Below are 11,592 nucleotides of genomic sequence, written 5' to 3'. Positions count from 1 at the left end.
TAGTCATTCACGTCCTGGAAATCCTGCTCCATTTTTGTCACATTCTCATTTCTTTTTGATTTTGTTATACAAGTAAGTGAAAAACTACGAGGCCGTTCGGATCGAAAATCTGTAAATTTCTATGTTAAGCAAAACCCCGTCGATTAAAATAAAAAGCATCAATTCGTTCTCGAGATATCGTCGAACAAAAATTTTTTCACACCGTAGACACACACGCAAACACCCAAACGTCTATCTGAAAATAGTAACAGGTGATTCTGTAGTCAACTTCGCACCTTCAGGGTGGTTATAACAACTTTCATTATTCTCTTTCTTTGTCAAAAAAGAGGTTTAAAAAGTTCGACGAAAGACGATGCGATGTTATAGTTAACCGAATAGGGTATTCGGCTGGTCTGACGCGGATCTCACTACTGCAATTGGTTGTCTGACACCCCAGACCCACTACTACGAGTTGACGGCTGATGAGTCACGGTTCGTACTACTTATGCCGTCGATTCGAACGCTACTAATACTGGGGGAGCGGCCATTAATTACGTGAGGTGTTTTTTTTTTTTTTTTTTTTTATTTAACCAGATTTAGTCAGATTTGGTAAGACGTGGTGGAACCCCCCTACCCATAACGTGGAATTGACCCGACAACTTTTAAATAATTGAATTTATTCGATACTATTGATATTTAATATTGTCTATTTCCGGAATTGATTTTGTAATACAAAATGTTATCTGTTATAATAATGTATATTCTCTTGATTAAAAACTTGTCATGAGATTTTCATTGACACCCCCCCCCCCCCCCCCCCCCCTCCATCCCATTTTTAACTCACGTAATTAATGGCCGATCCCTTTGCTAATTATTTACGGCCGACCAGACCTGGATGTGGAAAAATCATAATGTAGCTTTCACACTTGAATACAACAATGCAGTGATCAACGAAGAGAAGTATTTTCTTTTTTTATCGACCGATGAATAATTTTTATGAGAATACATAAGAATATAGATATGTTGGTCCGGAGTTTGTAAGCTCATGTCAATTTGATAGCTATAACCAGGGAACTCTGGAGCGTTGAACGAGCAAAAAGAAGAATGGAATTGATCAAGTTATAGGTATGTTATGACTGGTTAAGTAAATATTTTAATTAACTGCTACCATCTGATATCGTACTAATCCTTCAATGAGTTTTCCATGTGTACGAATATTCGACCAAGTTTTGAAATTGAAAGTCAGCAGCGATATGCTTGTCGATTTGTATTGTACATAGTTACAGTAAGGTGTTAAGTAAAATCCAACGAGAGAACAAGGCTTCAGCTTCCTGTCGTTCACAAATTGTTCCAGATCAGAATTGTCGGCTCGAGGCTCAGTACCGTGAATTTTTCAACAATATTTAGACATCCTTATTGCATTAGTGAAAATTAATTGTTAAACGTGAGCGGTAAAAACTAAACGAGACTTTGAATGATTCGATACGGAAAATGGATGAATAGGTTTATAACCACTGAGCTGTATATTATCGCATCATTGTTATTGTAATCCGGCAAATAAGCATTAATAATATCAATGTAAAGCTTATTACCGAATAAATACGTATAATAAATTATTTCACTCGCCTCTTGATCTTATCTATCGCCACGTACTGTTTTTCATACACGTATCCCTTATCTCAAACCATCAAATTGTTCATAGCGCTACAAGTGTTATGTAGACTAGTCAAAAATTTTGTAAAAAAGGACCATTTTAAATTTTATGTCAGAACGAAACGGTAAATTCTATGCCAATACCCGTTCAGTTCTTTAATAAAATCCAGAATTATGAATTTAAAAATACAGTGAGCTTTTCTTCTAAGGGTTTCAATGAAATCAAGTATAATGTATACAACGACATTCTTTTAACGACAGGTATCATGTAGCCATCTCGTTAGTCGTGAAGGTGAAAACTTTTCCCTTCGAGCGCAACCAGCACAAACCTTGTAGGTATAAAATTTCCGGTGCAGACTTAAGGTTATCGCGCCAATAAATTTCCCGCTAAGCCAGTAAAATTTTTCATTACTGCGGAATAAACGACTCTTCAACTTGGATACAGAGTTGTTCCAGCTTTCGACTAGGGGAACAGCGTTAAATGTTCATTACCAGCCAATAATGTGAATTTTACAGCAAGGCTACAGAAATGAGAGGGAGTTTGGATCCGTATGGGAACGCGTATGGATCCATCGTGGATTGTTTCCGATTTTCATTTCATTCATCACTTCAATTTACCCCCCTTGTTTACGAAATAAATAATCATTTTTCGCCAGACGTTACGTAGAGCCAAGAACCCAAGTCTGTAAGGATGTAATCAATGGGAGAAACAAGCATGACCAGGTCATCGTGTGTTTTGTATAGAAAAGTGGCAAATTATAGAATGAATTATTTTCTCGCAATAAATTAAATCCATTAAATGAAATCAAATATGAACCATGTAGAAAGCAATCCGATTTAACTCTCTGCAAATACGTCTGAAGACGGAGCACGTGGAGTTACAAACAATTTATGAGTTCTCTTATTTTTTATTCATCAACTTTTCTTGGTGGACCTACAAAACTACTCATACATTATTTCAGGCCACCAAGTTACCAACAAGGTGGGCATCAACACACCGATTGCACTTGCAATTTGCTCGAAATCTGTGAGGCTAATGACAAACTATAAATATAACAGTAAGTATTGTTTGAAAGTAGAGGGGTCGCGAGGGAAGGACTACCCACCCTATCCACCCCCCTCAAGGGCTGGCGAGACTAGGTCCATCGCTTGGTAAGATTTCCTATATCTCGACGTTTCAGGATGATATTATAAATATAGTATCAGCGTCACCCCTGGGTGACAACATAAACGTCTGGCAATATTCGTGAAGCAAACACTTAATTTTTAGAAAGGCACTTTATTCGTTACACGCTGATGTAGGCACGCCTGTCGCATAGTCGTAAAATAAGAGTTATGCATAGTAAAATTGCACGAAAGTCTAATATGATATGAAATCAAGGTTCTTTCTATTAGTCGTCGAAAATTTTGACTGTAATTAAAGTGATTCAGAATAATTTAACGTATGGATGACTAACTCATGAATTCCGCACGTCGGGAAGTAACACCTATACTGAGATAACGAATAGCGTAACAATGAAATATCGTCAACTTTTAACAATGATCAACATTATTTTTCTTGCGATCAATAAATACAAGATAATCTTCGGAAGAAATCTACATATCAGAATCTACCCAGATAATCTCTTTTTGAGTATTTTTTAAATCGATGAAAAATTTTGACTATATTCGACGAGGGACTTCCTTCTACACGATCACGCTACGTCGATTTGTCTTACAGTAAGGACTGTAAACTTCCATTTTGTCCACGGGGGTGTTCATGGCCGAGTAATCGATTGGGAAGGAGATCGAGTCGCCACGTAGAACGCAGCTCTCAGTCATGCCCAGGAGATGCTCTCCGGGGCCGAAAGGCCCCCGGCCGAATAGAAAGTTGGCGAAAACCAGCTGGTACTGCGGCCAGCCCAGCGGATGGTCCCCATTCTAAGCAATCGTGAACATTATCTCTTGGGAGGTTTGAATACCTTGTATTAAGTTGGGGAATGTAACTTTGACACTTCATGCTGTGATATAATTACATATAGCCCTTGTGCAAATTCAACATGTGGAATATATTAACAGGCCCTATAGACCGAGTATTTACGAGTCAGGCGACTATCGACGAGCCTCAAGACTTACCGAGGTCATCGAGCTGTAGGCGACATCGATGCAAGACTTAATCCGACCGGAATCGAACCCGACGACGAAGCTGTAGAACGCAGCAATTTCATCCTTGGTGATTCTCCCGGTTCCCGAGGTGTTTATGGCTAGGAAGAAGACGCGCGGCAAGGCCTTAACCCACAGAGGGAGGTCGCTGAAACTCCTCCCTTCTTGAGGGGCGACTTTCTGAGCCCACCAATTCAACCAGTCCTCCAGGTCCACCTGCTTCTCATCGTCGTCACTCGCTGCGAGGTCCCGGCTTATTATAGACTCTACCAGTCCCTGCTCGATCTCCATCAGTCGTAGATATTCAGGGCTATTTTTCGACCAGTCCGCAAACCTCCTCAGCCGCTTTACGTTAAGATACAATAAAGAAGGAACCATTTAAAGGGCGTAAAAGCGTTTTCTCTTCAAGACATTTTTTTCCCTCTTTCAAATTAGTTTCAATAATTTCCTCAATCCCTCGCCGAGAGGGAGTAAGTCCAGTTCGAAACCTACTTACGCAGAAACCATCTTATTAATACCAAGACGCGATTGTTCATCGGAAGGTAATAAACTGCAAGATGGGAAAAGTAAGGTCTTGAATGTCAAATGGTGTTCTGTAAACTAACTAACTGTCACTTGAGCCGAATGATACGCGTTCTGAAACTCAAAATTAATCGATAGGGATTCATATATTTTACATGCATATAAGTATAAAGTACGTTGCACCTATAGTTTAGTGCGAGTAATGTAGTAAAAATTGAGGTAAAATCCTCGTGTTATCAATGAAAAATTATCTTCCTTGTTGACCCAGGTCAGTGCATGCGGAAAGCAATGCGGAAAAAAATGCTGATTGAATATAACATAACATAATTACCTACATTAATGCAGAGAAATTAAAGTCTAAACCAAGTTCGCGGAAGGTGGGGCGCGTTGTTATGTAAAAAATAGTCCACCTGGCACTTATTGATCCCACGATGATTTGTACGAACCGAAATACGCCGTGGACTCATACCTCGGACAGAAGTTCGAAGTCCCTCTTCGAGACGCTTCCGGTCCTCCTATGGTCCAGAAGATATGTAAAAAAATGGGCAAGCTTGTCACGTTGAACCGGTGCTAACCTCTGTATCGCGCCAATATCTTTCGACGGCATCTCATTCGTTGTCAAGCTCTCGTCACTCGGAAACCTGCTCACCCAGGTCGCTGCGGGTTACAAATTTCCTTTTCCGATTACTTTTGCACCCATTGATTTCAGAGGATTGTCTCACGGTAATGTTGTAGGCAATACTGTGATAAACGCTTACAGAGGACGTGTCCCGTGGCAAATGTACCATCGATCTATCTGTCCATTAACCAATCTCGAGTGGGAAATAGCGAACGAGCGAAATCGACTTACTCCACACATGAACACTCCATCCTGGATGATCGATTTCCTTAGCGGGGGGCTCGTTGATGACGAAACCATCTTCTTGGCCTGGTATCGTTCGCCACCTTTTTAACAGCTCCTTTGTTCTGTCTTTGGTACGATCACAGGCCTGCCTCCAATTCGCAATGAACTTTCTGGGTACCCGGGATGGGCTGTTCTTCTCATCGGTCTGCGAGCCCGAGAGTTCGACACTCCCTCCGGAATTTCTCTTAAGGCTCTGGTTAGTGGCGTTGCCCCGAAGAACGGGAATCGAGGATATGGAGGAGGCCTCTCGAATACTGTCCGAACGACTCTCCATCGCAAACTATACCAGGTCGCTCACCGAGAAAAGGCTTGGCCTTCTCCCCGAAATAATCGATTCACCTGCAGGTAGACCTCGTTGGACTGAGAAACTCTAGGTCGCTCAATACTGTGCTATGTCCATCGTGTCACGTAGCAACGTCTTTTCTATACTTCAAAGTTTCATACTATTATCTCCAGGTTCTAGCCATTCTTGTTCCACGTGAAATCGGTGCTTGTGCTTGATGGCGAGTTGTTTTATAGCGCTATTATATAAACGCCTCCTTTTTAGATACTCCAAACGACAAAATTGTTATAAGCAAAGTTTCACCATGAAACGAAAATCTATTTTTTACCCATCCTGATGACATTTCCCCATGGATAACAGCACGGTAACGAAAGAAAAATCAAAAAACGGCAAGCTTCTTTCAACTGCAGTAAACAGCTCAGACATTAAATTAACGTGCTATTTCATCTCAAATCATTCGAAATGTTTTACATTCAATACTTATTTTTAGGTGCTAGAACGAGAGACGCGAAGAAAAATGATGGTCGAAGCAAAGAACAAAGAAGGATACGCATTTGAAGCTGAAAACTGAATACCTGGAGGTGGAAACTGAGACGCAAGAAAGTTTGAACGCAAATTTAGATCAGATCAAAGCAACAGAAAGTCAAAAAGCAACGGAGGCAAATCCACCTGTGATACAATGCAAGCTGAATTATTGTTGCAGCAAAGTTCCACTTTTCACGTACATACATGTGATAAAAATAATAATAAAAAAATTCGATACGGCAAAGCTTGTGTGCCGGGTTGCCTGAGGCAGAAGGGGAAAGGAGATTCACCGCTTACGAGAAGGAGACGTATTTAAAATTTCGTAGTATCAAGATGCTACACGCTATAAAGGGTGTCAAGATTCAGATCGAACTATCGGTCTGTCAAAAAATGGAGGGTAAAATAGGCTCGCTATGCCTTATGGTGAAATCGCCTATAACAGATCGCATGCGAAACTTACGAATCACGCGATGTTTCCAAAATGTAGAATCGGCCGAACCAGCTCTCTTTGTCGACCCCAAGACGCCACAGGTTTAGTCGGTGATGGTCCCCGCCGACGTAAAGTCGATGAATTTCCAGCTCTTGAACTGACTCATATGTGATCTGTTAAAAAAAAAAAAAAAGAAAACAGTTATTCAGTGTCCGAACAGTTTGTATTTGTTGTTTATACGGTAAGCACGCAATTCGTAACAGAAACAACTTGACACCGTCATCTGTGCTGAACAATGGTCACGACCTTACTGAAAACACAATTGAACATAAGATAATGTAACATACGTGCATATTTCGTTGAAGCGATAGCATATAACTTTTTTCCACAGAAATTAAATCGCTCCGACAGGAAAACTGAATATAGCACAGCCAACACAATATGTAACGGTTAAATAGCTATCGTCACTTGTTTACCGTTGAAAAAACCCAATCGCATGCATAACGCGTGAAAACGAACCTCTGGGTGGCTGTGAACGGTTTGTTTGACGATGCTTCACCAATACCAGTCCCACGGATCGACTTAATTACGAAGAACCATCAAACTGAGCACAAATTTGCACAAATTCGAGACGCAGGATGCAACGGCAGCACGTTTGAATTCTTCGACGTCCCAGAATTCCGTGAGTACCCCGAAGGTGGCGCTGCAGCAGCGACGCTTGTGCGGCAAAAAGGATTCCCTCAGATTTCAAACGAGTTCAAAACTTCAAACCCATAGACAACTGCCGACAACTGACACAAACTGTAAACGTTGGAACGAGTGCACATAACAAAGAATATTTGGACTCTAACGTAGATTCGTAGTTGAAAAATAACTGCGGCACGTAGTCCCGTACCTAAAGAGAATGGCAGGTATATTCGACTTGTTTGGAAAGATCGATGATCCGATTCAGCGTGCTCCAATCATGCCAGGTGAGCAAAAATAAATAATCAGGTTATGTTTTTTACGTTTACGCGGTCTGCCATCACTTAATTTTAAATTGAAGACTCAACATATACAAATTCTGCGTGCAAGAATTGTTGAATGTGCAATATAGATAGGAATGAATAAGGCATCTGACCTCGCTGCCACGATAAACAGGAAACAAAGAAACGAATTGAATGTCATTTCGGGGATCTAATATCTGTCGATTAACGTGATTTAACTTCATCGTTGAATTTATGTAAATAGAGCATGGGAGAGCATCAAAGCAACGTATTCATCAGGAAGGTCCGGGTGCAACCCCAGCAAAATTCTTCGGGCCCAACAACGGATGTAAACCCAAAGGATTATCGATACGCTCCAACTCTGACCTTAATATTAATGCTGCAATTCCAAAGCCCTCAATGAGCTTGAAAAATAAAAAACAAACTGAAACCTTGAAACCATCGGTAACTCAGATGGACTTGGATGGGAAACCTATATCCCCGCGATCCAAAAACCAGCAATTCCTGAAGGTGACGATCATTGATTAGTTATAATAGAAAAACTAAAGAATTATGTTTTCAACAATTTCAAGTTCAATTTCAACGTATAATCTGTTCAACATTTAATAGTTATCAAAAATTAGAATTTTTGTGTATTCATTCAGGTCAAGGATCTGAAGCCTTTGTCAACGAAGACCTCCCCAAAATCCAAATTTCTTGAAGTCAACTCTGGTGGCAAACTACATCAGAACGATGTGTTTAAAAAACCATTGACACCTACTGTTATTAAAAATACGAGATCATCTACATACCCAGAACCAGAAAAACTGGCTTTCTATTATGACGAAGATGAGAACTACAGTGAGTTAGCATGACGTGTCATATGTTATCTTTTAGAATGCATCAATGTCTACTTGAGAATATGAAATAAAATATTCGAGTTTTCCAATTACTTGGGACCAATTTACAATAAACCAAAAATCTTTTTATGTCGCAGTGAACACCGATGAACCACCTACTGCTCCTGATTTTGAAGAATTAATAGCTACCTTTACTCGGTCAATTCAGACTTACGACGATGAGGGTTTCGAATCTGGTAAGACAGTTTTCCACTTCAAAGTTCAAATTCATTTGTTAGCCACATCATTTGGTAAATGAAATGGCAGTATAAATTGAGATTAAAAAATCATTTTTTTTTTCTCAGATCCTGAAATGTTGTCCTTCCCTGCATTACCTGAGCTCAAGCTACACGCATGTTTAAAATCTGAACAGAAACTTGATGAAGATTCGCTCAGTCTTCCGGATATTTCAGACAACGAATTTTAATGAAAACTGAGAATATTTCAATACCTGGACATCATCGACGAGCGACTGTTCACAATGACAATCAAAGGCAACGAAATACTTGTATTTGCTGCAAATCAGATTTCTCATTACTTTATCTTGGTAAAAATAAAATTAAGAATCAAATATGATCGTACCAGAGTCTGATCGATTATTCGTTAACTATTGCTTTGATTCTCAGTTTTTTCATGCCAAAGACGTTTTTTAACCACTACTAGATTCCCAGCTCTTGCATTTCTAGTTGATTTAATAATAATTATCATTATTTATAATAAATCTGCATCTTTGCACATGTAAATTTTTTGTATTTTTGAAAATAAACATGTCATCATTTTGATAACTTGGAGCTTGTCAGTAATTTGCTTGGTACTTTAGATTCCTAGGTGTATCTATGGTTACGAATGTCAGACTATAAACATTTGCCAAATATCCGTACATGGATTAGATATAAAGCTGATACTTATTGGACATCACAAATAACTCAAACTGATAAATCTAACCAAAGATGACAGCCAACCAGCCATTAATCTTGGTAGCTGGCATCGTGGAGGACCAGGTTTTCTCCCATGTGTGCTATGTTGCTAATCATTTATCTCAAACTCTACCGAATTTTAAATTTAAAAGGATTTGTAAACAATATGAAGAATGGGAAGTACGAATTCAAACCCTACAACATTCTTTGTACAAAATCAACAGGAAAATCTGTTTGCATATAGCCGTGGTTGGCGAAGATCTGCAAAACACAAGGCTGGTCACACAAAAATTCACCACTCGTTTGGCGTAAATTTGGAAAATGTGCAGGAAACTACACATACATAGGTGACGCAACTCAATTCTGGGAATTTATTCGTGAGTACTATGGTATTGAGTCCCAGCTTAGTAACAATGAACTGAACACGTTGGGGCAAGATTGCAGTCAGGTACACCAAGTCCATCAACAATTATTTAGCACTCGCTAGGGATGAAGAATTACATTCGTATACTGTCTAGGAAACAGAAATAAGGGCATATAAGAATATGTTGCACGTAAGAAATTCAAAACTGCATATTTCAATATTTGGATCAGACAAACAACTGTGTGAAAACCTGGCAGTTGACTTATGTGCAATTAAAACACTGCATTTTACAAGGGAAATGGTTGTGAGAATGTACAATGCCCCTGTGCCTAGTACAAGAGTAAATGAACAAACAATAGATATAGAAACACCCTGCAAAAGCTCATCTGCTATTGAAATTGTACAATCACTAAGTATTGCTTTGAATGACTGCGACATACTTATTATATTAGACGAAATACTAATGTGAGTTAATAACACAAGTTGTGATTGATATTAAAGGCTGAGCCTACATGTAAATTGAATAATTATTGTAAAAGTCAATATGGATCGATTATAGAATTAAAATAACTAGTAAACTAATTTGTATTCCTTCCACTGCTGTGCCATAAAACTTATATAGTCTTTCAGGGAGACTGGAGAACCAGTAGATCATTGGTTAAATCGTAACCGATCGTCCATGCTTGACTTAGCAAGGCACATAAATGATTTCGCCCCAGATTACATGAAGGTGGTATTTTGTTCAGCGGGCCCAAATTGTCTCAACGCCGGAGTGCTTGCTTCTACAGTTGTAAACTTGGATGTAAATAATATTGTCGTTGTGAGTAGTCACCTAGGACTTGAAATTTTGTGTGAAACAGCAAATTTGGTTGATGTAGCATTAGAAGAAATGGGGTGCCCTCCAGTTTGGGGCTTTATAGGCAAGTGTTTGTTGCAGACAGATATTCACTTATGAGTGAAGTTAAACATTGCTCACAGCAAATTTTGCAGGCATAAACCATTTTGTGGATATACGCAACACTATTCAGAGACACGAAATTTATAGACCCAATAACCGAGCGTTGAAATCTCGAAATGGTACAACGTTGTCACTGGGGGTGAGGCACCGAGAGTTAAGATCAATATTCTACCTGGTACATGACAAGGACCCTGATGTCACTCTTCTTGAGCATAAAGTAATACAATCAAAGTAATCTATGCCTAAATAAATGTATAATGACATGAAATTCATTTAAATTAATGATTAGAAAACTGATTCTGTATTATATTCCAAAAAATGATGTATTTCGAGGTCTGAATCAAATATTCATGAGCTGATCTAAAATTCACCAGGTTCCGCTGGCAGGTAACTCTCAAAAATGCACAGCGATCTGTGATCTTGTCAAACTTTGGTACAACAAAAGCAGCAATGTGGAAGATGAAATTATTTCTTTAGGAATTTGCTCAAAGGGTAAGTAAGAAAGGGAAAAATTATTCCACTCCTATTGAATACTGCCAGTGGCCATGCCCACCGTTTGATTAACTATGCCCATAGGAATGTTTGGCATTCCGAAGGGGATATTTTTCTCGCAACCTGTGTATTTACAACAATTGATGGACGACAGCCGTTATTGGATACCATGTGCTGAATTTCCACAACCAGATTATCAACACTGGATTTTGAACAACATGATTGAAACTGCTCAAATTTTGGCAGAGAAACTCATCTATGCGACGGACCCATTAAAGATGTAGTTCACTGATCTATGATACAAAAAGCAATTTATGTACCCATCTACCAACCATGGAAGGTTTACATTGTGTATAAAAATGTGTATTCCAAATCTCAAATGTAAAATAAAGAGACGATCGTTTGATATTTGATTCCTGGCAGCGATTACAGACACACGTGCATAGATATATCCAAGGTCGAAGCCACCATTCCCACTGTACATATGTACATGAATACTGAATACGAAAAGATCATTGATTCTGCTTTCTAACCTATGAAACCGCATCTTGCTCATATT

General features: G+C 39.2%; 3 protein-coding genes across 4 annotated transcripts; 2 read left to right on the top strand and 1 right to left on the bottom strand.

Annotated features, from left to right (window-relative positions):
* Positions 1-2,861: 2,861 nt before the first annotated feature.
* On the bottom strand, positions 2,862-5,564 carry LOC124416439. Its single transcript, XM_046897576.1, has 4 exons — positions 5,147-5,564; positions 4,766-4,953; positions 3,748-4,119; positions 2,862-3,552 (listed from the first exon to the last, which is right to left on the bottom strand). The coding sequence occupies exons 1-4, from the start codon at positions 5,472-5,474 to the stop codon at positions 3,319-3,321; spliced, it is 1,122 nt and encodes a 373-aa protein (XP_046753532.1). The 5' UTR covers positions 5,475-5,564; the 3' UTR covers positions 2,862-3,318.
* A 1,633-nt stretch (positions 5,565-7,197) lies between these two features.
* LOC124416626 lies at positions 7,198-8,988 on the top strand. Of its 2 annotated transcripts, none has more exons than XM_046897975.1 (5): positions 7,198-7,409; positions 7,669-7,934; positions 8,069-8,264; positions 8,401-8,553; positions 8,592-8,988. In XM_046897975.1, the coding sequence occupies exons 1-5, from the start codon at positions 7,343-7,345 to the stop codon at positions 8,612-8,614; spliced, it is 705 nt and encodes a 234-aa protein (XP_046753931.1). In that variant the 5' UTR covers positions 7,198-7,342; the 3' UTR covers positions 8,615-8,988. The 2 variants fall into 2 exon arrangements, with proteins under 2 accessions (XP_046753931.1, XP_046753866.1); XM_046897910.1 differs by having other exon boundaries at positions 7,201-7,409; positions 8,401-8,499; positions 8,608-8,986.
* A 240-nt stretch (positions 8,989-9,228) lies between these two features.
* On the top strand, positions 9,229-11,565 carry LOC124406778 (putative malate dehydrogenase 1B). The gene is made up of 8 exons (XM_046882369.1): positions 9,229-9,520; positions 9,567-9,667; positions 9,738-10,048; positions 10,214-10,503; positions 10,574-10,758; positions 10,916-11,033; positions 11,118-11,313; positions 11,457-11,565. The coding sequence occupies exons 1-8, from the start codon at positions 9,253-9,255 to the stop codon at positions 11,563-11,565; spliced, it is 1,578 nt and encodes a 525-aa protein (XP_046738325.1). The 5' UTR covers positions 9,229-9,252.
* The last annotated feature ends 27 nt before the right edge of the window (positions 11,566-11,592 follow it).

The sequence above is a fragment of the Diprion similis genome, chromosome 1, assembly GCF_021155765.1.
Source record: "Diprion similis isolate iyDipSimi1 chromosome 1, iyDipSimi1.1, whole genome shotgun sequence".
Lineage (NCBI taxonomy): Eukaryota > Metazoa > Arthropoda > Insecta > Hymenoptera > Diprionidae > Diprion > Diprion similis.
The sequence above is the reverse complement of the archived record's forward strand: the minus strand, read 5'-3'. Positions and strand labels throughout refer to the sequence as shown.

Coding starts and splice junctions, on each gene's coding strand:
- LOC124416439 (XM_046897576.1), bottom strand. CDS start 5,474: ATGGAGAGTCGTTCGGACAGTATTCGAGAGGCCTCCTCCATATCCTCG. Junction 4,120..4,765: donor ACTTCGAACTTCTGTCCGAG/GTATGAGTCCAC, acceptor CTTAACGTAAAG/CGGCTGAGGAGGTTTGCGGA. Junction 3,553..3,747: donor CCTACAGCTCGATGACCTCG/GTAAGTCTTGAG, acceptor ACGATTGCTTAG/AATGGGGACCATCCGCTGGG.
- LOC124416626 (XM_046897910.1), top strand. CDS start 7,343: ATGGCAGGTATATTCGACTTGTTTGGAAAGATCGATGATCCGATTCAG. Junction 8,265..8,400: donor TGACGAAGATGAGAACTACA/GTGAGTTAGCAT, acceptor TTTATGTCGCAG/TGAACACCGATGAACCACCT. Junction 8,500..8,607: donor CGATGAGGGTTTCGAATCTG/GTAAGACAGTTT, acceptor TTTTTTTCTCAG/ATCCTGAAATGTTGTCCTTC.
- LOC124406778 (XM_046882369.1), top strand. CDS start 9,253: ATGACAGCCAACCAGCCATTAATCTTGGTAGCTGGCATCGTGGAGGAC. Junction 10,759..10,915: donor TCACTCTTCTTGAGCATAAA/GTAATACAATCA, acceptor AAAATTCACCAG/GTTCCGCTGGCAGGTAACTC. Junction 11,034..11,117: donor TTTAGGAATTTGCTCAAAGG/GTAAGTAAGAAA, acceptor CTATGCCCATAG/GAATGTTTGGCATTCCGAAG.